Here is a 25,416-nt window from a genome sequence, read left to right as displayed (position 1 = left end):
TTGAACCAGCACCTCACATGCTGGAGGAAAACAAAGTCCACAATATCCTAAAAAGCTCCTCCAAGGTGCACCAAGACAGCTGGGCAACAACTGTGTGGTAAGCTTCTCCTTGCCCTGTGCTTAGTAACCCCCAGCACCTCCCTCCTCAGTTTTAATGTCTTTCTTTTTAGTTATTTTTTCCCCAAATCACCTGCAGCTCTATTCTGAGGCTCCTGCCTCAGCTTATCCCAGCAAAACATGGAGCAAACATCCATGCTCCTGGTCTGCAGCACAGCCCCCTGTGCCTGTGTACCAGGAAAAGCACCTTGTCACTCCAGTGGAACACAGGGTTCAGAGGCTGGAGAGGGTGGCATGAAGAACCTCACATACCCACACAGCCATGTACAAACCCACACTCACATGCACTTGCCCTCCCTCAGATACTGGTTCCCCTCAGCCAAATGTTCCATCATCACCCAGACAAAAGGGACACCTGACATTTCTGGCCAGGTATTGAATGAAGCAAGTCTGTGAGATGGTGAGGCTGTTTAAAGGCTTTTGTTTATGATGTCTGCCAAAGATAAGCTTCCATGAAAGATGAAAGATGCCCTTTGGAAGCAAGAGTAAGGCAGGTAGGAGTGCCAGACTTAAATTACTGTGAAAGCTGACACTACCTTTTAACATTCAATGTGCAAAAAGCCTGTGTCCCACCATATCTTGAAAGAGGCCTCTTGGATTATGAGCATGACCAATAATGACTGGAGGTAATTCCTGCCTCCTCCCGGCAAGTGCATAAGCTGACAGCAGAAATTGTCTTCCACACTATTGCTTTTCCCTTGGAGGCAGAGGTTCACAAGGTGTGAATACAAATCCATGTAGAAAGCCCAACTGCTGTTCTCCTAATGTGGAATAAGCAGTGGAGAAGAGGAGTCCTGGCTACAGCAGGGTCTGGGAGCAAGGAATGGCCAAAGTTTAGAGCTTTCACCTGGGCAGGCAGAATAAAGCATCACTTCTTGATCTATTTTACATTTTGATTTATACTCACAGACTCTCGATGCAAAGCCTTCTGTGCAGCACACATGGGAAGTGTTTCTTCAGGGATTAAATGTTTACTGGATTTATTACAATCAGCAGCAGGTTTTGTTTCCTCTCAGGCTCTCAAGGCTTTAAATACAACACTGTTGGTAGGTATTTCACCTGGCATCAATCTGAAAGAAGAAAAATATCTGAGAACTGCAAGATTAACTGTCCTTTCTGTGAGAAACATTTATCACTGTTTATTCTGCTCTCCTCTATCTTTATTTCTATCAAATGCCTGTGACCAAAGATCTTTGCCCTATCTGAAAGCATTTCTTCCCCATCAAACACAGATCATGCAATGCTCTCCCACACATACAAATTTCATGTTGCTAGAAAATTACAGTTTCCAGATCAGCCAGAGGAGCACTTTTGCTGTCCCACTGTACTCTGTGGAACATGATGTGCAGTTGGCCTAGAGGGGAGGATGTGGGGGCCTTTAATAAGGGGTGATGCGTCCCTCCATCCTCATCCACAGAGCCCTGAGAAGCCCAGCTCCAGGAGGGGTCTCCAGTCCTGAGGACTTCCCCAGCATGTTCTCATCCTGGTTTGCAGCATTCCCCAGGCCAGGAGGGCATCATGGACCTTCCCACGTGATGTTCCTGGGAACCAGGAGCCCACCCACTCCCTTTCCTAACAGCTCAGAGAGGTCCCACGGGCTTGGCACTGGCACCAGAGGGCTGGGAATGAGTTAAGAGTCCTGAGATCAAATTTTCTCCTAAACCAGTAAAACACCCTCTGGTTGTTTGCAAGGGCTATGGGACAGCTGTGACCTGCAACTCTGTCCTGCAGTGGGATAATGCAGAGAGACAGGAAGCAACCCCACAGCCCTCCCCACTCTATTCCAGCCGCATGCAAAAGAATGAAAATGTGGGGGACTCCTCTGCTGTAATTTGCTTTGTTTGACCAAGGACAAAACTGGTGCAAGCAGAGGAACTGCAGGAGAGCCATCCCAAACAGCACCAGGGACCTTGCACTGTGTGAGGAGCTGGGCTGGGAAGCCCAAACCTTGCACACAAGCCCAGCACAAACACTGCTGGCAGTTTTCCTGCTACACTGAACAGGGAAATGTAATGGCAAAGATCCATGTTTATCCATAACTAGGGAAAAAACATTTTTCTGTCTCCACCAAATCCCCCTCTGCCAGCTCTCCCCCTAAATTGTCACAGAGGTTTATTCAGGGGCTGGAAGGTAACAGGAAGCCTGGTTTTGTATCAGTGCTGGCTATGGCTGTGAGCTTCCTGAAGGTTGTAGGAGACACCAGAGATGAGCAGCAGAGAGAAGTTATGTGCAACACCTTGGATCTTCTTTCATCCAGAAAATAAACTATTAAAGATTTGCTTGAAAGGGGCATTTTCCTTGCCATTGATACTTCCAGCTGTAGAAATAACAACATATTTCCAATGCTTGCTTCTTACAGCAGTTTGCAAGGAGAAAATAACATTGCCTGATGATTTCCAAGGCAGCAATGAAACTGAATTAACAATATTTGATAATATAAAAAGTAAAATACAAGTAAATAGTTTGAACTTCAGCAATATTTGCAGCTGATAATGATAATGTTGAACTGGTGAGATACTCTCCTAATGACACAGTCACAGGAAATGAGGAGGAATATTTGCTCCCAGCTAATTGCTGAGCCCATATACTGTGTAACACCACAAAGCACATTCTGAATAAATCATCATTTGATCTTGAAGGTTATGCAACAAAACTTTCCAATTGCCTTTTCTCATTATCAAAAGAACTTTGGGATTACAGGGGAGAATTCATTTTTTCAGCTCTGGGAGCAGGGAGAAGCAGAGGTGTGCCTGACAAGGCAGGTATCTGTGTGCTTTGCCACCTGCAACAACCTGGGCACGATTCCCAGCTCAGACATTTCCTGCTGTGGAAGGGCACAGAGGGTGGGACTGGGCAGAGAAGCTGCCAATGCTGGGATCCCACTGGTGATCCTGCTGGGCACACTCCAGAGGCTGGGCAGGGGGAAGCAGAGCAGCCTTTGGCATCACCCCTAGCCCAGACACCCATTCACCCACAGAGCTCCACACAGCTCCAAAGCCAGCGGGGCAGGTGCAGCTCCTGTGCCCCTGCCCCAGGGGGGCTCACGGGGCCGTGGGGCAGCAGCTCCTCCCTTCAGTGCCCACTGCAGCCACCCAGCCCTGTGTGTGCCACCTTGGCACTGGGTCACTCCTGTGCACACGAGCTCCTCGTCATCTGCCCATTTATCTTTTCCAGCACGATCCACAATTTCAGCATAAATCAGCTCTCTCTCCTGGCTTTGCAGCTCTGTTTGTACCATACAAAGCAGGTGTCCAGGGCAAAGGCTCCCCTCTCCTGGGCCAGCACCTGCATCCTCCCCTGCCAAGCTGAGCCTCTTGGCTCTGTACATGACTCAGCTTTCCCCACAATGCACCATAGGCATTTTTTTTACAAGGATGGTTAAAAATACCACAGTTTGATCTTCTTTATGCAAAAGACTGTGACATCTAAGGGAGAAATTAGAAAAAAGCAAGCAAACTTGGCTCTTAACTAAAACTGGACAGCAGCAGAGCACAGCACTCTGCCAGGGGCCTCCTTCACAGCATCGTGCTGCTCCCAAGGAGCTTCTGCATGTGAAATGAATGGGCTCAGCTGCTCTCCCCATTTCTGGAATTTGGAGAAATTAGCATGCACCTTACTGTGTTATACAGTCTGAGCCCAGATGGTGTGTAGGAGGAGCCCTGAGAGCTCGGTGCATGCCCATGTGATGGGCAGTGTGTTCTGGGCAGCCTGGTGGCAGTTCTGGGACCCCAGGGTGTCACTGACATCCTAGTGCCCTCCCACAGCTGACAGCTGCAGGGGGTGGCTGCAGTGTGGGCCCCATGGGACAAATGCCTTCCCTGGGCCTGTGTGGGTCAGCCACAAGCATCCCTCCTTCAGCCCAGCCCTGCTGCTGGCCACAGCACTGATTTAGCTCTGGTCAGGTCCACCCTGCTCTGGCAGCACCAGAAGGTTGCTATTCTACAAGCAACTATAAAGGGCTCGAGCACTAGGACAGTATCAATTGTGGTTTTCTGACAATGGTTCCACAAAAAGCAAAGTTATTTTCAGAAGGGTAAATGCAGCCCAGACCATTATATTTAATTCATGTCCGCCCACAGCCCTCCTGCTCTGCTGAGCACAGTGGCACTTCAGACTCCATGTCCTGCCCTAGATGTGACTTTGGGGACAGGGTGACTACACTTTCTAGTGTTGCTGCTCCTCCAAGAGGAATTGTGGCTGCAGGAGGTCTCCCCCACCATGCCCTGCCACCCTCCCATGCCACTCTGGGCACCCATGTGCACCCTGCCTGGTGCAGCCACAGGCATGTCCCCAGCATCCTGCCCCACATCCTGCCCAGCCTGCACAGGATGCTCTGGGCTCCTGCTGAGCTGCCCACACCAGCTCAGGGTGGGCATCACTCCCTGTGAGGGATATGGAAGTGAAACTGGGAAAAAGACGCACATCACCTCTGGACACCTGGCTCCATGTCAGCCTCCCACATCCTCTAGTCTGGGACTTTTGGGATTGGGGGCTGAAAGGATAGCCAGAAAATCTTGAAATACTTCTAAGTCCCATATTTCTCAGCCTTTGTTTCTTTTTCACTCCTAGAATCAGGACAATGTGGTCCCTTTGCAGGGAGGCTTGGCTGAGCACAGGCTGCAGAAACTCCTGGGCAGGAGGAGCTGCAGAACTGCAAACACCAGTAACTTCATACTGGAGACCAGAGAGTCATTTTTCAGGATTTGTACATGATGCTACCAGCCCAAATCCACCTGACACATTTATTCATTAAGAACCTGGTACTGTGTTTTTATGACAAATGTATGACTGCCTTGGCACTCACTACTCAGCCCAGCATTATATAAAATCTTCCCTTATTATGATTATTTGATAATCCAACCTATTACACACAGCTCTTCAGGGAAGGAGAGGATGAAACACTGTGAATTTTATATCCTCTTTGTTATTTGCTGGTAAAACTTCACCAGAGCAATGACTGGTGAAAGAAATTTAGTGGCATCTGCTGAAAAATATTTGAGGTTTAAAAGTAAATGACTCATGATAGGATATTTCATTACATTTGCTTTAATAATGCTGACTTCTTCTATTTCCTATTTCTGCAACATTGGCTGCTTTGAAAATGTGAAACACTGAGGTGTGTCAGCACAGGCAGGTTTGCTGGCCTCCAGTTTCTCCTTCACCACATGGAATTTTCTTCTAGATCTGTTCCTGCATCTTTTCCAGGTGAAATCTTTTTGACCTGGAAAATTTATTATCTGGTGAATCTTATGCCAGTTTTCCTATCCTTTTGCCTAACTTGGGAATCAAGCTGCTAATTTGGGGTTGCCAGCCTTCCCATTTGACACTGGCACAGTGTTGGCATCCTCCCTGCCTTCTGCACAGGTGTTCCAGTGAATTCCCATTATGTAACTGGAACACACTCCAGCCCTGCTGCACTCCAGGCACTGCTGTTTCCCTTATGCAGAGTGCAGTGGTTTACAATGCCATGACATCTTTATGTCTATTCCAATTACTGAACACAAATTGCTACTGGACACCTTTGCTTTTCTGTAGCACCAAGAGTTGCCCAAATTGCTGAGCACAGATCCTGCAGAGTTGCAAGATTTCCTTTGTTCCCAGGAGAGGGTGTGAACGTTGCTGATCCTCCTCAGCTGCACCACCCTCGTCCATAACCTGAAGCTGCTTTAATCCCTGGTGATTCCCCAGGGCTGATGCCCAGCATCTGCCCCAGCTGCAGGGGGCTGATGGAGCACAGACCATTGGGCCATGCAGCCTACCTGCCTGCTCTGCACCTGTGCTTCCCCTGCCTGTGCCCACAGAGCAGCTGCTGAAGTGGGTGCTCCTGGTGAGCCCATTGAGGGCTTGGCATGAGCAGCAAGCAGGGAGATCCCAGCCTGGTCTCCCTCCCAGGATGGTGCTTGGCTTCAGGAGGGGAATTGGGGGACGTGCTGCATCCCAGATCACCTTCCTGCTCTCCTCAGCTCTTCTCTGTCTCCTTGGGTTATGCCCTTCTACATCTGCACTACCCAGCATCTACCAGTGATGAATTTTGTTCCCATTTTATTACCTACTGCTCCATATCAGCCACATTTTCTTCACACAGGCTCCACATTTCCCTCTCCTGAACAGCTCAGCATCAGTGGCAGGTTCTGCCATGTCACCATTATACCCTATTTTCCAGATAATGGTTTCTATTGCAGGACCATAGGACCTGTCAGGTCAGCTGAGCATCCTTTACCTGGCCAGCTCTCCATGCCCCCATTCTACAGCTGAGGTGCCCAATCTCACATGCCATTCATTTTTTTCCCTACTGCTGCTGGTGGTTTTAAGAATTCTGTATAAAACTCCCCTCTTCCTTCAGCTCAGCTGATTATGCTGGAAGGAGATGTCTTTGCTGTGTTCCCAAGGTAGCCAGAGAAGTCCTCCAGCACAGAAAAGAAATGAGTTTGAAAGGAAAAAGCAAGTAGGGAAAAAAATGCACCTATTTTTTCCCTGACACATTGCCTAGAGCCCCATGTGCCACAGGGCATCCAGAAGTGATTTATTCCCTAAACTGATCCTGTCCTTAGGACCTGAAGGTGTCTGTTTATCCTGACCAGCTCCGAGGAGGGGATGTGTTGTGACAAAGGCCACAAACATTTCAACAGCTGCAAAATGCACTAAGAACAAGAGGTCTGCAGGTGATAAATGGAGACAGTTCATGCAGTGCTTTCTGAGAGCAGGGCTCTGCTGGCAGCCTGTGGCTTGCACAGCTTCAGGATTGTCCCCAGCAGGGTCACAAATTGCTGCTAAACGATGGCTGACCAGGAGCAGGAGGAGAAGCTGGCACTGGAGCTGTGCTGGAGAAGACTGACACTAGGCAAGCGCCCTGCCAGGGCTGCATGGTGCCAAATCCATCAGGAATGAGCCAGGAGAAAGAGCTCAAAGGTGCCCATCTGTTCTGAGGGGAGTTGGAACCCCAGGGCATCGTTTTCTACCTGCCACAACAGCAACATCTGCCCCACAAAAAAACACATCTGGCTCTCAGGAACACCCCACAAATGGCTGAGTGTTCCCTCTTTGGTGGGCAATGCCAAAGCCTCCTGCACGTCCAGACCTGTGGCTCAGGCTCTGCTTTGTTACAGCTTTTTCTTCAGGTAGGCAAACTGTCTAAATTAACACTGAGACTTTTGGTACAATGCAGCTAATGCCTATGAAATACCTCAGGAAGGTAATTTGCTCCAAGTGCTTCCCTTGTTAGCAGCTGATTAGTGAATAAATAATTTCCAGAGGAGAACTGGACAAAGCAAACCCTGCTGGCAATGAAAAGGCTACAGGACCGGGCAGCAATTTCTTTGCAATTAGCAATGAAATCTGCAGAGGCTCGTGATGGTCAGAAATAGAGCCACTGAAAACCTGGCTGAAATATCGACAGGTGCTGGGGAATGTGTCCCTCCAAGGCTCTGCAAAGCTTTTGAGGAAATGCTCCCAAAACATTGCAGCAAGCTAATAAAATCTGCATTAAAGGAAAAGCAGGCAGTTGCTGACCCGTGTCCCAGGCTTACTGCTGTTTTCTTTTTTGCCTTTTTCTGCGTCCCTCAGGACAGATTTCACGCTGCCCATGGCTCTCTTGAAGGCAGAGGGGTGGTTCTGGCGCCTGCCTGCTCTGCTGCTGCCAGGCATTTCTCAGCAAAGGCAAAATAATAGGTTGGCTTTTAATTGTTTTGGGTAGTAAAGTCAGGAACTCCATCTTAGCGCTGCAGCCCGTTGTTAGGCTTTGTGTTATTCTTGGCACGCTGACCGAAGTGCGCTCAGTTTGAATAGCAGAGTTGAAAAGTAAATACTGTATCCTCTGGGATCCGTGGAGAGGGAGGGCGGGGATATTCCTTAATGGAGCACCCCAGCGCCTGTTTGGGTTAGGCTCACACTAATTGCTCCCTAGGTGAGTTTATACTAACAATTGATTATTTCAAATGGGAAAGAAGTACAAATGAGTAAGAGAATAAACAGTGATGGTGTTACGAAACACAGGAGAGGAGAGCAAAAATCTCATGCAGCTCCAGGACAGGGCTGGAAGCAAAGCTAGGCAGAAAATCATAAATACTGTTTTCTGTACATGTAACTTCTCATGAATGCTGAATGACATAAAAACTGAATTTCCCCCTAAAGCTTAAGCTAAAGAGATATTTTCCAAAGCCCAGTCTTCTACAAAGGAGACCCCTTTGCTCTCCCATCTCCTTCTCCACCCTGGAAAAACATGGGGATCTTGACATGAGCAGCACTTTGCTGTGAGCCAGCAGGTGAGAAGACAAGGAGCAGGAATCTGTCATGGAGGAGCTCTGGGCTGAGTAACCTGAGGATAAAGCCCACCATATCCTTGCAGAGACCCTGGCTGGGCCCACTGCAGCCCTCCCATGGGTTCCAACACATTGTGCCCCATCCCTTGCCACCAGCCAGTGCAGGTGAGACTGCTCTCCCACTCCCCACTGCTGTGTCCCCCCCACTGCTGTGTGTCACAGCAGTGTGCCCACACTTGCCACTCACCAAGGGCTGCCTTTAGCCTGCTGCATGTCCAGAAGGGCTACAGCCAGCCCATGAGCAGGCTCTGGAGTCTGCAGATATCCTTTGCTAGGCAGGGGAACAGTGATGGCCCAAGGACACAGTGCCAGCCCTCTGGAGGTGAGGAACTGCCTGTCAGTCCTGTGCTGCTGCTGCTGTAGGGTCACCACAGCAAATCCCCAGTGCCCAGGGCCAAACTGGTGCTGTTTGATGGTTTTGGGGCATCTTTCACCATGATTGTACTGGCAGCTGGTAAGTGCTGGCTGTCCTGGCCTTTGGCAGCATCACAGGGGATGCTCAGGTCTGAATTTGTGTGCCTGGAGCAACACCTGTCTGAGGATGGGCTGCAGCAGGAGGGTGCAAGAGGGCCAAGAAGGGTTGGGAAGGAGAGTCCCCATTCTTCCAGGAACTGAGGGAAATGCAGCAGACTGGGTACTTAGTGCAGGAACCGCCTGTGGGGGTGAGGGCTCCTGGGCAGGCAGTGCCCTCAGGGATGCACAGCAAACTCTGCCCCTGCCCCACAGCACAGCTGGGGGCAGCACCCTCCCAAAGGCCGCACGAGTCAGCCCCAGGGTGCCACGGCCTCTCTGAGCTGAGCTCATTAGTGCCTGCAATCAGCAGGGCATGAAGGGGAGATAATTACACAGCGAGCACGGCTGGGCTACGTGCGGTCTCTATAAATAGCACGGTGCGGCCCTCGCTGCCCGCTGTGCTCCCTCAGGGCCCGGGGCCGGCGGCGCTCTGTGGGGAGCTGGGCCTCGGGGCTCTCTCTGCTGCCTGGGGAAAAACCAATAAAGCTCAATTAAATGTTTCATTTAACTACACTCTTCCTAGCTGAAAAAAAAAACCCGCAGTGACTTCCCGAGTGGACTCTGATTTTGAACCAAAAAAAAAAAAAGGGGGATTTTTGGAAAAACTCCTAAGCAAAAGGTTTCAGCCTGGGGCGATAGTGGCCACATGCAGGTGTTCCCCCGCAAACACTCTGGGACTCCACAGAGAGGGAGAAGCGCTCCTAACCCTACAGAGAGTATCCCCTGGCTGCAGGTAGAGAGCACAATGCCTGGCCCAGCTGCAGGGATGGCTGTGGGGCAGGGAGGGCACCTGGCCCCAGACAGCCTTGTCTCCCAAGGTGTCACCCTGCAGCACCCATCATGGTCCTTTGGGCCAGCCCTGACACCGACAGCCACCCCAGAGCTGCTCAGTCTCCAGTAAAAGCCATGTTTGTTCATCACCTCACCCCTCCCCAGTGCTGGTGACACAAGCAGCCTGGCCTGTATTTCCAGCATGGCCCTTTGCAAACTGATGGCAAGGTCCTGCCCTGGCACGTGAAACCCCATGTCACTGGTGCCCTAGTGTGCCCTGACCAGTAAACACCAGTAATGCTCCTCATCCTTCAGGGTGCATGACCTGGCTGCAAAAAGAAGGTGATCCAACCTCACCGTGCAAGGCAAGGCAGCATGGCTTAATCACCTCTTTGCTGTTCATTCCCTGGGGATGAGAAAATACTTGAAGACAAGGTTTTGTGCTATTTGGAAATGGATTGATTCAGCACATCAGAGAGGGCAGGGCTCAGGATGCAACCCATACCACAGCCTGTTGTCTCTGCACATCAGTTTGAGGGAGGAGAGCCTTTTCCCCAGTGAGTTCATTCATGGGCATGGGGGAAGGAGCCCAGGACACTCCTGCCACATATATGGTGTGTTCTGTTATCAGGCTAAGCCACAATCAGCTCCCCACGCCTCTCTTGCACGTGCACATCACACAGATGCACACACAGAGTGTGAAACAAGCTGGGCTGGGCTGGAGGTGGTTAATGTTAATGAGCCATGGGCTGGAGATGGTTAGTGAGCTGTGCACGTCCCTGACGCAGACCTGTGCAGCCAGCCAGGCTCACTGAGGCAGCATTTATTCAAGGAACAGCATGCTCAGCCTGAAGCTCACTCATTCATAGCACAGGCAGCTCCCAGCTCCCTCCAAACCAACCCTGGCTATGGTGGTGATGATCTTTAAAAAATCCAGCTTGTTTACTTGCATCACTCACATGGGACAGATGTGGGATAAGCTATGTGGGCCACCACACTCAACTGCCCAGCAGATACACATCAGCTACTTTTTACACATGATAAGTGCAGGAAACCTCCTGTTGCACAGGACTTCAGTTGTGCCACAGAAAAACAGCCAAGCGTATCTGATATCTGCAGCTTTATTCTTGTATAAAAGGTTAAAGGCAAAGCTAGAAAAATGAACCTATTGCTACACATTCACTGAACACTTCTAGGACAACATAGGGCAGTAAAGCTTTTATTGCTCAGAAAAACCAACAGAAGGCTTTAAAGCTTATCTAGCACTCAATTTTTGTTTGTAAGTAACCCAATTTAAAGCAGCTTTTCAGTCTTTAAAGCCCTCTCACCTTTCTGGAATGCTTCAAAAGGAAGATGACCTGAGGACAGTGTCTGCTCTCCAGAGGGACCAGACGAACTCTCTGCATGAGGCGCAGAAATGGGCCACCAAGGAATGACAAATGAAACCCAACTGCCCACTGGGCACTCCTGCTGACCATCAGACAAGGCAAAGCTGCACAGCACCCAGGGAGCTGGGCCCTGCCTAGTGCAAAAGCAGCAGTCTCTGATGGCCCCATGGCTGTTCCCATGCCCCAGCAGCTGAGGCACAGATGGGCACCAGATGGGCACCATGGACTTGGCCAAGCAGAGCCAGGAGCTGAGCCCTGGATACAGTGGCTGTGGAGGTCCTGTTCCAACAACTAACTGCCCTTCCTCTTGGAGGGTGAGGCTACAGGCAGTGGGATATTGAATGCTCTTGGGACCCCTAGATTCCCGTGGGTTATGCTGGATCAGAGCTGGTCACCCTTCCTGAGGGACTGTTAGTGCAGCCACTATGCCCCAGCTGCAGTCAGAGCTGCCCCTGGGGACAGTGGGTGCCTCAGTCTTCAGGGATGGGGGTGTTGCAGTTGCCATGGTAAATTCTGACCTCCCCCTCACACCGGAAGTACTGGTCAAACACATCGCTGTATCCATGGTCCCTCCACCACGTGCAAAGCTGCCGGTTCCACGTGCAGTCAAGCACATGGAAAAGCTCTGGCTGCTCCATCCCCACCATAGTGAAGAAATCCTGGTCCCCAAGGTGGCCCTTGAAGTGGTACTTCTCCGTCAGCTTCTGCACCATGGTGGGCTCCAGCAGCTGGTTGTAGAGCTTGGATTGCCTCATGGCTTCCAGGTTCAGGAGCAGGACACCACTGTTGAAGCCTGGCAGCCCATCAGGAGGGGGCTCCCCCACTTTGGTTTGGGGGTTCTCACGGCGATACTGCCAGAAGGTGTGCCTGGAAAGAGAGGAAGAACAGGCACAGGGATGTCAGGAAGGGCAGCCTGAAGAGCAGCCACTCAAGTCTGGGCAGGTCTGGATCACAGCAAGGATCTACCACCCACCCAAGGGATCTCACCATGCTTGTCTTCTGTCTGGAGACACCCAGCCTCTCAGAACAGCCAGTGCTTCACAGGCCTCCTTTCTCTCCATCCCCCTGCACAGGATATTGCCCAGACTTCAAACCATACTGCTTTACCATCTCCCAAAGCCTCTTTGTTTGTACCAGCATCATTCTAGTGAGTCAAGTGGACAGAGGATCGTGTGACTGCTCACACGGCTGTGCAGAGAGACAAAACCACATCCCCAGTGCCTTGGGTGAACCACCACAAGTGTCCTAATTTCAATTACCTAAGCAAGCAGCCCAGAAATTTCTTTGGCTCCTTCCTCAGTCCTGTGTCAGAGAACATACCTCACCATACTGGCTACTTGCAGGAATTGAATTAACCCCATGCTATTCCCCAAGCAGCTGGATCTACCCTCCAAAACTGCTCCCATTCAGTCTGAAAGTCTTCTTCCCTCAAACAGCATCCTCTGCTGCAAAGCTGAGCACCTGACCGCAGTCTGAGCCTGTTGTGTCAAAGGAGGGCAGGAGGAACCCATGACCCCACCACTGTCTCACAGCCCAGGGCTGCCAGCACTGCCCTCTCCTTCCAGCCCTCACACTTAACATGAAGTACAGAAGGAACTTTTACACCTTGCTGTTAATATGTCAAGGAGAAACACTGTTAGAAAGAATAAGGCAAGCCTGCCACTGGATCCTCTTCAAACCTGTCAGACACCACCCAAGTCTCCATGCAGCTCAAGGCAACAAGAACTGGGTAGATTTAATGCCCAAATGTTTAAAGTGGTCCCATGCTTGGAAGCTGAAGCTGGACTCCCTCAGATGTAAGAACATGCAGGGACATTTGCCCCTGGGACAGCTCCAGAGGCAATGCTCTCCACTGCAAACATTTAAATTTAAATTTTTCTTCTAAGAAGCCATGTTGAGCTCCCACAGGCTCTTGCTCAGGGATCAGATGATCAAATCCATCCTTCTGACCTGTGATCTGGGTCCCAGCACAGTGAGACTGGCCAGGTGACAGCCAGGACTACACCATTACCAGCAGAATTATTCCAGCAGAAACGGGATCTATTTTTTTTTTCTATTGTTTTTTTCTCAGCAGAAATGTGGATCTGTTAATGATGTCAACTGTGAATATCTTTTTTATTTCCTGATCTGGAGAAACACAAGCATCATGCAGCATCACTTCCTTAAAACTTTGCATTAAAGCACAGACATTTCCCATTTCATTAAGGGTCTTTACACCACTCCCTTCCATCTGATTCAGAATGGAAAGGTTTTTCCCAGTGCCAGTTTTCCATGGAAGAAGGGCTCAGTCTTGAAGCAGTCCTAGGGAAGGGGAGTGGAGGACAGGCTGCCTCATCAGAGCTCATGGGCAGCAGTGCTCATTGGATCTAAAGGGTGGGGAAAGGATAAAGGGCTCTGCCTCTGCAAAGAGCAGTTGTGTCTTGAGGACAGGCAACGACAACTCATGGATGGGTTGCTCCTTAGAAAAGGGAGGCAAAACACTCTCCATGCAGCATTAGAGGGAAGCTCAACCTGCAAAGACAAGCCCCAGCACTTCAATCAGCCTTCTGACGTGCTCAGATCCAGGGAGTGGCTCAAGCCCACCTCTCCATCCTCTGCTCTCTGCTTCTCCCTGGCAGTGCCAAGAAAGCCATCCCCCTGCCCAGACCATTATGTTGGAAGCTGACAGGAGGGAGAGTGTAAGCAGTGCCACAGAGGGGCAGCTCCACAGCAGTGAAGCCGATTCCTTTCACATTCTTACCTCCAAACACATGCTGCCCAAGCTAAAGTACAAGATTACAGCCACTGTAAGCACCCAGGCCCTCGGCATTGCCAGGCCATGGTGGGGCTAAAGCAAATCTGTATAACATGACTCTGACTCAGTTTTTCAGCAGTGCTGCTCCCCAGATGACTTGTGGATGGCTGATAACGTGCCCTTTTCTACAGGAAGAGGAGACAGCCTGACAAGCAGCAATTGTTCAGCCCTTCCTCCCAGCACTGGCTGTGACAGGGCTGTCCTCCCCCGGCCGTGTGCGGGATGTGGGGCTGGCAGGGAGGGCAGGGCCATCTGCAGGGAGCAATGCTGAGGTGAGATCCAGGATGTGATGAGCTGCAGGTGGCTCTGCAGTGCCCATGGTTTGGGATCCTGCTCACAGCTGAGCACAACAGCCTTGCCCCTGCTGAGCTCAGGCCAACCAAGGGAAAGGTATCCTGGCAGGGCCACTGGCAGCAGCTGTTTAGACAGGATTTTTCTTGGCTTTTGTCTTTTAAGCAGGTTTTAGTCTCTGTCCTGCCAGGACAGAGAAGAGCATGGCTGAAAGGCACCTCCACCCAGTTAGAAGTGGAAGGAGTGACGATTATGAGAGCATTGTTTTCTTCAGAGGAGATGGGGCTGGAAAAGCACAACAACCAGCCAAACACCTGACACAGCCTGTACCTACTCCACTCTGTCCTGCCTCACATCCCCCCCCAGCACTCACCTCAAATTTTGGCAAAGCATAGAGGCAAAACTCCAGGGGCTGGAAGAGCTTGCTGCCAGGATGTGCCCTTGAGATAATCATCAAAGAATTGAACCCCAGCTGGATGCAATGGAAATGTCTCCCTGACCCAAGCCCCTGGAGTAGCCGGGATCTCCCTGGGAACAGGCAGCTCAGGCAAGGCAGTGTGCCCTCCTCTCTGTGTCCCCAGCAGCAAAAGCATGGGCAGGAAGGCAGCCCCACCAGGATGCAATGGAGCAGGAAGCTGTTAGCCAGGAGAAAGGGAGGAGAAAGGAAGAGGAGGCATTTGGGGCTTTTGTTAACTGCTCTAACCCATCTCGATGGGAGGGGACAGAGGTGACCTGTGGCCCCAGACCCCGTGCCATGGTGCAGGGGAGCTGTGCGGGGCCTGCCGCGAGCGCCCGCCTGCAGCCCCAACAGGCTTTGCTTTGAGGAGCTGTTTATAAACAGAGGCGGCGTGTGCTAGGAAACATCTGGAGAAGAGCATTTCCAAGCATTCAAACGGCAGGCCCAGGCAGCCCTGATAAAAAACGCTGCTTCCAGCAGGACTTCCCTTGCTGGCCCAGCACAGGGCGCTGCGGCCGCGCCTCCCCTGCCTCGCAGCCCGGCGGTCACGAGCCCCAGCTCACAAAGCTGCCATCACACCCTTCCAAACACCTTCACTAGGAACAGCTGCCAGGCCAGGAGGGACCATCCAACACCAGCTGTACTCTGTAGGGCCTTCTCCACAGCAAGGGACAAACAAGCGGGGGAAAAACTTTGTTCAAATCTGTGAACTTCCACTCATTTACTTCAGCTCTGGGTTATGAGACAACTTAATGGGATAAGATGAAAACCTCTGGTAAAGCAGCTGGGTGCCTGAGCTGGCAGGAAAGGCAAAATGCAGGGGTTACTGCCACCTGGGAGACCAGCAGCAAGCTCAAAGCACCTGCCCCACAAGCAGTAGACTGGACTTGTGTGCCTGTACCCATCTGATGTTCAAGAGGCTACAACCCTGCCACACCAGCTGTGCAGCTGCCACTTGACTTGCTGCTGAGGATGTGCACCTTCCCCATGAATCCACATCTCCAGGAATGCCTCTCCCCACAGGCATATGGGGAATCAAGGAACCAAGTCAAAATGACACGAAGTGAAACGAGATGCCAGGACAGACCCAGCGTGCCTGTGGTTAGAGGATGCTCCTGGAAGGTTGCAGGGTGCAGCCAGTGTGCACTGCATGAGCCTACGCAGCTGAATGGCCTCTCCCTCACCAAAGGGGAAACAAACCAACAGTCATGGAATAAAGCCACAAAAATAGGGAATTTGCAAGAGTCTGGATGTAATAAGCATCCCAGAAAGAGTCAGCTCCTCGTGGAGCTCACTGATTTGCTCCTACCTCTTGCCAAGCGCTGCCAGAGTTTGGGCAGCTGTCGGGGAGAGCAGGATGGGCAGCAGCAGCAGGCCAGTACCTTGAGGATGCCCTTTGTCAGCAAGTCTCTCTCGCAGGGGTCAGGGGACTTTGAGCCCCATCCTTGAGCCAGGCATGAGGCTCCTGGAGCAGAAGGGAAGCACGTGCTGCCAGCCATCCCTCTCTGAGCCACTCCGACAGCAGCCCTGCCGGCCCAAACACCAACTAAAACAAGCGCATGCTCTCGTACCTCCAAATATGCTGTTCAGTTCCTGAGCCAGAACACGGATGGCTGCTGGCGTTATCCCCAGCTGCAGGCACTTACCCAGCTGGCAAACACTACTGCTGCTGTGCAATGAGCAGTGAGGCACAAGTGCACCTTGCTCCCTGCTCTGTATGCTGCCAGGACTCCCCCAGGGTGGCAGGAGGACACAGCATCTGGCTGTGGTCCCACCACGCAATCCCTGGCTGAGCTGCCCACCTGGTGATGCCTGGGACCTGGGGGGCCCCACAGGGCTGCTCAAAGAGGCAGATGGGAAGGGAAGCCCAATGTGAAGTATGCAGAGTCCTGATGGGGACAGGGGATGTGCTTGAAATGGGAGAGCAAAGGGGAGAACCCTGATACCAGCTTCTGTCCTGCCTGGAGGGGAGGGTGTGGGCAGTGGGGAGGGGAGAATGATGGGAATGATGGCATGGTCCATTCAGGGGGTGATGGTGGCTTTCCCCCTTTATCCTTAGCACAAAGTAAGAGCACAGCCAAGAAACTTCCCTGCACCCTTCTCCTCTTGGCTAATCCTCACTGGGGCTGGCAGCTGTCAGATCCTTACCATCACCGTGTTCAGCTGAGATTACCCTGCAGGAAAAGGCCAGCTCCCCTTCCTCCCTCTCCTCCCACCTCCAGAAGACATTGCAGCAATGAAGCAATGCAGGTGGGCCCTTCCAAGTTTCTGCCACACAAAGGGAGGCAACCACCCGGGGCAGCATCCAACCCAGCTCCCCCTTCCTGCCCTGACAGCTGGACCTCGGCCTGGTGAGCTCAGCGGCTTCACAACAAAGCAGCCCTTGTTGCTAATTGCTTATTTTCCATGTGCAATTGCTAAACCCCTTAAAGAGCCAGGGCAGCAGGTTCAGTACCAGCCCATGCCACAGCACCTGAACTGAGGCTGAACAGCTTGTTCAATCCAGGAAATCCCAGCTCCACACTTCTCAGGAGCACCATGTACCCAGTGATGTGCAGTGGCATCACCAACACAGCAGTACCCCTTGCCCTGCAGGGGAAAATGTCAACCTGGGGCAAAACAATGCCAACTTCCATCCTGGGACAAAGGGCAGGATGTGCTGGTGTGCACAGCAGGACCACCTTACCCTTCTCTGATGGGTTCAGGGTAAAGGTCCAGCTCAGGCAAGACCTCCAGCCACCCCATGGAAAACACTGATGAAGCAGCAGACTGAGCTCTTCAATGAGGACATCAGTAATTCCTTAATAAAAGTCTCACGTAATGCACAAATTATGTCTGTACAGTGCTGGTCCCTACCACAGCCCAGCCAACATGCCAAACTTTTAAAAGGCCTGTATTTAGAGCAGCAAATTGATTCTCACTGATGACACTTCTGTGTGGACTTAGTCCAAAAGTGGGAACTCTTAAATAGATGACAAATGACAACTTGTGAACAAAATCTTTCTTTGGGACAGATTTTCAAGGGTGGCCCTTCCTTGCCATCAAACATTTGTACACCCCATGCCAGTGCTAAAATCATCCTCCAAATACAGGTGGGACCATAAATCCCTGTCTGGGTCACAGGAGTTTCCTTCCATCTATAGAGCAAACAGCACTGGTGGCAGTGCAGAGCAACGACCTGTGTGTGTGAGACCTTCCTCTATCAGCACCAGTACAGGAAGGGGGGCAACCCATCCACAGGGACACTGTAGAGCACTGTGGCCCTAATTATTGCTAAAACAGCAGATTTCTATTAACAACTGTGAATAAATTCTGCTCTGGCAGTGTTCTCATGCGTGCCCTGGAAGCACAGGCTGCCTGCTCTGGGACACCCTTGCCTGCCAATGGAACTCTCGGGAACAGGGGAGATGCTCTCTCTTCACAGAAACTCACCTGCTGCTTAATATAATTACTATTTGTGCTAATCAATGCACAGTTGTGTTTGTCAGATTTCATCCAATTTATACATTGTTTTTAAATGACATTTCAAGTTTGCATCATAGTGGGAATAAATTGGACAGATCTCATATATTAATGATATTCACAGCTGTAAACAACACAACCCTTTACCTTGTTGGATAATTTTTTAAATCAGAGGCAAAACTGAATTCCTCAAATTAATTCTTCTTCCAGTTCCTTGCAGGTTCTGTTTGTTCTGTAATTTTGGCTGCTTCTTGTCAGCCACTGCCAAACCAATTCCTAGAACCGTTTTCCCCATGCATCGAACAGCAGCACTTGCTACAAATCAAGTCAAAGTCTTGAAATGGTTTAAAATCCAAAGTGCACAGGGTTTGGGGCTTGCAGGACTGTGGGCAGGCAGCATTGACATCACAATGGCACAAATGGCAGGCACAGATTCTCCTGCCTTTACTCCTGAGGGGCCTGGGGAACAGAACCTTTTGTGGAAGCCAGCTCCCTGTTTCCTCAGGGCAAAAGCCCTTGGAAAAGAGTGAAGTCTCCAAGTCAGGGCCACCTCTCTGCATGAAAAGTCCACAAAACCAGGAAAACTCAGACAGGAGAACCTGCCTGCTGGAGATAGTCATCTCCAGTTCTGGAAAGCTCCATTGCAGGCAGCAGCCCACCTGCAGTGTTACATCTTACAACCACCACTGCTGCCTCCGCCAGGGAAAATCCAGCTGCTCCTTGCTCGCAGCTGTCAGCCGTACTTTGGGTTTTTTTTAGATCCCAAGAGAAGGTACAGAATGTACCGTCTCAGCCCAGACTCTGACAGCCTGGCCTGGTTATGGATTTAGCATTAGCCTGCTCCCAGCCCAGGATAACTCCTTTCCTCTTCCAAACATCTGACAAAGTGACTTAGCGCCGGTGCCGCTGAGCTCCCACAAACACCCAGCACTGCAAGCGCCGCGGCCGGAGCTGCAGCCCTGCTTCCACCCACTAATGGGCTTCTCTGGCTTATTTCAGCAGCTCTCAAACAAACAAAACACATGTCACTGAGCACACAGCACACTTACAGCAGCTCCCACATGATCACAAGCAGAAACAAAGCCTTTCCTTTCTACAAAATAATGTCCTGTTTGAGTTCTTCCCAGGTTTTAGGCAGAGGCAAAGGCAAATGGCCTTGCAGCCACACAGGGACCCAAGTGGCGGCCCTTTGTAGTCTATAGCTGCCCCTTTGATGTAGATATCCTTTTCTACTGGACAAACTTATCATTTCCAACACTGTGGATTCCCAAGATGCCTCAAGCTTTAATTAGCTTCTTGACACAGGGCACAGTAGTAAAGATCTCACCAAATAGCAGAAGTGGAAGCAGCAGCCACCCTTCCAGCCCCAGCTGTGTGCATTCCTGGACCTGTGAAGCTCTGGGACTTCTCCTGAGGCCCACCTTCACAGCAGGTATCTTCCTTCTACCTGGAAGGGGTAAAAGCACCCATCTGAGGACCTGTGGGTTAAGTCCTCCCTGTTGCCAGCAGACCATTCCTCCCAAGGAGACCTCCAAAGGGAGCATGATGGGGGCAGTTCTGAGGGCCCCAGGTGGTGCTGGCACACTGTGGGCACCCAGAGGCCACTGTCACTGGCAGTGCCAGAGCAGCAGTGCTTAGGCAGAGAACAGGCTGGGATGGGAATGGGAGCAGGGAGCACGACGTGGCACATGGGGTCAGGCTGAGGCTGCTGAGGGCAGCTGTGCAATCAGTACCACTGCTCTGCTTCCTCTCACGTGCCACCAGTGTGACCCGACCGGTCTAGAACCAGGAAACACAGGAAGAATGGGGTTCAAGCTCTGCCTTCAGTAATCTGAGAGCTTTCAGGACATTTTGGGGAGTGCCACAGTATTTCCTCACCCTGATCCTCTCAACCACAGGGCTGTTTAGAAATGAGGAATCCTATCCCATTGGCACCTGGCAGCACTGAGTTCATGTGTCTGGGAACAGGTGCTGAGCCAAGCCGGGCTGGCAGGGAGGAACAGGTAGGTCTGGGCTGCACTGGTGTGAGGATGCCATTGTCATGCTCTCATGGAGACCCTGCTATGCCCCAGGTGCAGCCCCAGTGCTCACACCTGGCCAGCAGGCTGAGGGGCAGCAAGCCATGCTTTCATCACCAGCCATGGCACAGCTGCACTGCTGGGAGCACGGCTGAGCTGCTCTGCAGGGTCAGGCATGTACCCACACACCCCCAAGGACAGTGCCCTGCTGCCCATCTGGTCACTCCCATGCAGGCTGCATCTGCAAAGCTTCTCTGCAGATTTCTTAGCAGGGCTCAAGAGCACCAGAGAGCCTGGATGTCTCAATCTGACCAAGATGTGGCACGGAAGGCTCAGTGCAACATAAATACTTATACAGACCATTATCACTCACTCTGTGTAGCCTGGTGAGCAAGACTGGCCAGCACAAATGAGCAGCTGAAATGATGCAGGGGACAAAAGGACTTTTAATTAAGGTTATGACTCTGAAGAAGCACCTCCTAGCATGGAAAGCCTTTTGGATGATGCAAACTTTAGATGCAGAGTCTAATCTTTACATCAAAATCACTTCTACTGAAGCCAGAACTCCTGATCTTGGCCACAGTGTGAACCCTCTGCAGGCAGACACATGAGCAGGCATAAGCCAGCCTGGGAAGAGGCTCTTCTGCAGGCCAATATTCAAACAACAGCCTGGCAGGACAAATCCAGTGCTGCCATAGAAAGCTCAGAGGCATCTAGGAGGCTACTGCACAGTACCAGTGTCCTCAACAACCTCACCACAGTGGCACCTTTTTGTGGGATGAAGTTCTGCCTGCAACCCTGTCCACAGAGGTGTCGACTGTAGCCCATGTCCCACACTGGATCCAACAGCCACAGGAAGGACAACATGTCTGACCCATGGACAGGGTGCCTCTTTTCCCTGCTGCGGCTGGAGAGACGGAAACCTGATGTGATGCCGGTGGCCTCGGACCTCAGATCACTTCCTGCACATGACATGGGCTCCTGCCACCTCCCCCTCTGCATCCAGGACTCCCTGCCAGACACTGCAGAGCAATCCATGTCCAGCTTCAGCAGGAGCTACTGCTCTCCACAGGCCACTCCAGTTCACCCTGAGTGGCCCCAAAGGACAGACCGACACCAGACTGTGGAACAGTTAAATCCCAGCACTGGCCTAGCAGGAGGGCCGGGAGATCCTGTTGCTCAGAGAAATGTGTTTGTCCAAGACAAACAGTGGCCGGGCATTGTTTCAGCATGAGTCAAGCGAGTGGAAACACTCCCGTGCCATCCTGTTTTGCTGTCTGGAGGTTTCCCCTACCTTCAGGATATGCAGACAGGCTCTGGGATGTTTCCGATTCGCTGTTCTCTTACTCCTCCATTTCCCGGAATGTCTGTCTGTGCCCAGCACTGCTCATTGCACCAGTGCAGCAGCCTGAGCCTTCTGCAGCCCCAATTTGTGCCCACAAAGTGCAGCCCACAGCCAGGCAGCCAACGGGCAGCTGATAGAAAGAGATGGTGGATTGATCTCCATCCATCTTTCCCATTGCTACACAGCAGGAAAGGTGGCACCCAGACCCCTTCTGGCCACTGCCTTACCCTGCCCCAGGGAACCGAGTCCACAGCTCCATGAGCAAGCTCAGGACAGCTCTGCTACTTCACCCCAAGTCCTCTGATGCTTTGGGGCAATGCTAGTGCTGCTGCAGAGAGCTGTGTGAAATGGTGAGGAAAATGTAAGCGGCAACACAGAGACCCCACAATCACCCTGTAATCCTCCTCCTTCCCCACAACCCTTTCCCCAGCTGAGGCTTCCAGCCTGCACACAAGGCAAACAACGCGGTTGGAGCTGACACCTGTTGTTTCACACGTACAACGTTTTTTATCTTTCTAAAAGTATAAAAATAGTGAAGAATTTTTATTTTATAAAGACATCCATGCTTTGTCAGCTCATGTTTGTGTCTGGAAACCCTTTTAGCAGTGAGGTGCGAGCCCCACAGGGTGCAGGGCTTGGCAGGAGGGCAGGCTGGAGTTTGCAGAGCTCGCCCCACAACGGGTGATCTGGCGACAAGAAGGATCAAGAACTTGTTTTCACATGAAGATCCAAACAACACAAGAAGAAAAGCACAACATAGCCCAAAGTGACCCAGAATGTCAAAACTGCAACAACAGAAAGTTCAGCCCAAAAATGCAGCCTGTGAGGGCTATTATTGCTTGGCATGTTTGTCCCCACCATGGGTGGCAGGAGGGGGAGAACACAGCTATGGCTTGGGTCAGGTATTCAGTGCTCAGCCCATGATCCCCTGCCTTGTCCCCTGCCATGCTGAAAGGCTCTCCAGTGGAGCCCCTCAAACCTTAATTCAGTCCTTTCCAGGCACACCCAGTCCCACAAACCACATCCAGGCAGCAGATGACCATCCCCACTCCCTAGTTATGCAGTGAAATAATGCAAAACCCTGCAGAGACAAAAACAAAGTGATTCCACCCTGCACTAATTGCAGCCAAACGAGTTCTTGATTTACCCTGTTCCAGCACCACTAACCAGGGATCTGCCCTGCTGGGCCCACCGAGGCCACAGCCTCACAGCCTGCAGCCACTCTTGGCTGGGGCTCTTCCCTCCATCCCCTTTTAAGCTCTAACAATTGCATATGATTAACTGGGGCTGGATTTACCACTCTGGGCACCAAAATCCTGTCAGGACACCCAAAGCAGATACAGGAGCCCTCTACTCTCCAAGCATGGTGTCACCCTATGGAGACAAGTCCTCAGCATCCGTGTTCCTCTAGTGCCAGCTCTTCCTGCCAAGACTACAAATCAGGAGAGAGGCAACACCTATGCCACAGACAGAGAGATGTCTTTTTCCAGCTCAGAAATAGTGGTGGCTTCTGTAGTTTGAACAATCACATTCTGTCATATGGTTCAGGCTTCCAGGAAGCAATTGGTAGTGACTTACAACCATCAATCCCCTGTTGATGAACTTCTGTCTCTACCCTCTTCCCATCTGGATGCACAAGAGCAAGAAAGGCTGGTCCAGATCTTTGCAGCTCAGCCTGTGCCCAAAAGTGCTGCTGGTCATGTTCTAAGAGGCTCAGCAGGGAAGTAGGCTTCCAGCAGGGAAGGAAAAGACATACAGATCTCTTAGGGTTTTTTATCTTTCTCCAAGAACTTTTCCATTAGGATTAGCAAATCTAGCCAAGCCATCTCAGATGCTCAAACTCAGCTCTACTGAGATTCAATAAGGCATCTTGGGATAATTACCTGATCTACCCTGGATTAAAAGAAAATCTGAGGTCCATCCTTAGAACAATGGCTAAACGAAACCAATTTCTCTAAGCACCTGGAAACATCCCTGTGTCCCTGAATCCCACCAGTGGAGGGATTTGCATTATTTCCTATGAGTGGGAAGGACCGAGCCACCTCTTTGAGAGTGGTTTCCAGCACAGTTGGCAGTGGCTGTGGACCAAGGGTCTGAAGAGCAAGGGACCATGAGGGCACCTTCATGCTTGCAAGCCCGGGTCAACAAGAGCTGCCCATTCAGCCTGCCCTGGGGGAAGCAGAAAGTGCATTCCAGGGACCCAGAACCTCACTGCTGCCCAAACTCAATCCCTACTCTCTGCAATACTCTCAGCCAAAACTTCAGCGCGCCAACACGCAAACAATGACAGCACCTCAGCAGGCATGGCTGGGCAAACATTACATGATGTACTCTAGATGTACTGGAGTCCAGGCATGGATTTGTCACTGATGATCAAGAATTTGCCTTTGGAAGTCTTGTGATGGCGCGTGAGAACAAGCAAACAAACCACAGCAACACTGTATGGTTTGCTCATATCGATTTACAAGTTTCAGATTAAGGCCCCCTGCAGGGATGGTGGACTAGTCTCCACCATCTCCATAAAGCACTGCTCTCTGGGTTTTTTTCCAAAGAGCAACCTGAGTAGAAGAGAAGCCAGCAGCTGCCTGCTGCCCACTCCCTGCTCCCCCCAGGGAGGGGGTTGTACCTGTACACTGGTTGCATTTCTCTGGCAATCCCAATGACTGCTCCCTCTGGGAAGTTGTCAAACTCATCAAACAGCTCTCGGATGTTGGTCTTGTACTTGAGGTCCAAGTCTACCTGGATGATCCGTGTTATTTCTGAAAGCACAAAGAGGAAAAGTCAGCAATATAAGACAAAAGTGTAACCTGTGATTACCACCAGCTACTGGAGGAGCTGAACCCAATGAGGATTTGGTGCAGTCTACTCCATGGGCAACTCACATCTAACACAATCCAGCTGCAACCTCTGCATGAAGCAAACAAACTTCAGCCATCATGAAGCATTTACCACTGAAGTGTGTTTACTTCAGAAATCATTTCTGGTGACCCCCTGCCTCTATCCACTCCCTCCTTCCTTCCAGAAGACTGGTTTTCCATATAACTGATAAAAGCAAGAGGTAGCTTCAACCTAGCCTCTCTCCATTTCTGGAAGTGCTTCTGTAGTGCCAGCCCTGCAAAATTCCATGCTTACTTTCAGCTACCAACTCCTTGAATGCTTCCCACCTCCATCCCAGACAGCATCCATCCTGGCCCAACATATCAAAGCAATTCCCATCATGGACAGCATCAGTTCACAACATGACACTTCCAGTATCACCTGCACAAACCCATTAGCTCCCAGCAGCTTGCCATGGGCTTCCCTAAGGAAGAGGCCACAGAGATGTCAGCCCTGTGCCTGCACAGAACTGCTGGTGATCTGCAGCAGCCTGGAACACTGTTGCTGCTGGTGGTACCCTCTCAGAGGCAAGGGGGGTTCTAAAGACATGGAAACATCTTCCACTTGCAGTGAGACATCAAGAGCAAGGAAAGGCTAGAGGACATCATTCTCAAGGCTCGGCCTGAAGTACTTAACAGGGTCATGCCCCTGCTCAAATTTGTCCCAGTCTCCTCTGCAGCACGAGAAAGACTGAAAGATGGAGATGCTGCTTGTGCAGGAGATGTGCCTTGACAAGACTGCTCATCCCAGGTGGATCTGGGGATGCTGCAGGGATTGCAGCAGGCCAAGTGCAATGCAGCAAGTGCAGACACTACAAGAGATGAAGCCATTAGATGGGATCATCCAGCAACAGGAAAAGCCATGGTCATCTTCTGGCCAGGTCAGCTCAGCCCTTCTCAGGGACTGTGAGTGGAGCCATCCCCAGGGTATTATGTAATGCCCCTTCTACTTATGTGTGTTATAAAAGCCAAGAGCAAATTAGACAGGTTGCTTAGCACTCAGCAGTAATTGGATTGTAAGGCTGTGTCAATGTCTTTTGGTCCCACTCATCATGCACAGGTGCCC

The 25,416-nt window shown here is 51.1% G+C and overlaps 1 protein-coding gene across 1 annotated transcript in view; it reads right to left on the bottom strand.

The window, feature by feature from the left end:
• Positions 1–10,826: 10,826 nt before the first annotated feature.
• XXYLT1 (xyloside xylosyltransferase 1) overlaps positions 10,827–25,416 on the bottom strand; it is a 32,579-nt gene continuing 17,989 nt past the window's right edge. The window contains exons 3-4 of the mRNA XM_064720765.1: positions 24,101–24,233; positions 10,827–11,974 (exon numbers count right to left, since the gene is read on the bottom strand). Coding sequence (XP_064576835.1) covers positions 11,578–11,974; positions 24,101–24,233 — 530 coding nt within the window. The 3' untranslated portion in view covers positions 10,827–11,577. The remainder of the gene's footprint in view (positions 11,975–24,100; positions 24,234–25,416) is intronic.

Source organism: Zonotrichia leucophrys, chromosome 9 (assembly GCF_028769735.1).
Source record: "Zonotrichia leucophrys gambelii isolate GWCS_2022_RI chromosome 9, RI_Zleu_2.0, whole genome shotgun sequence".
NCBI lineage: Eukaryota > Metazoa > Chordata > Aves > Passeriformes > Passerellidae > Zonotrichia > Zonotrichia leucophrys.
The sequence above is the reverse complement of the archived record's forward strand: the minus strand, read 5'-3'. Positions and strand labels throughout refer to the sequence as shown.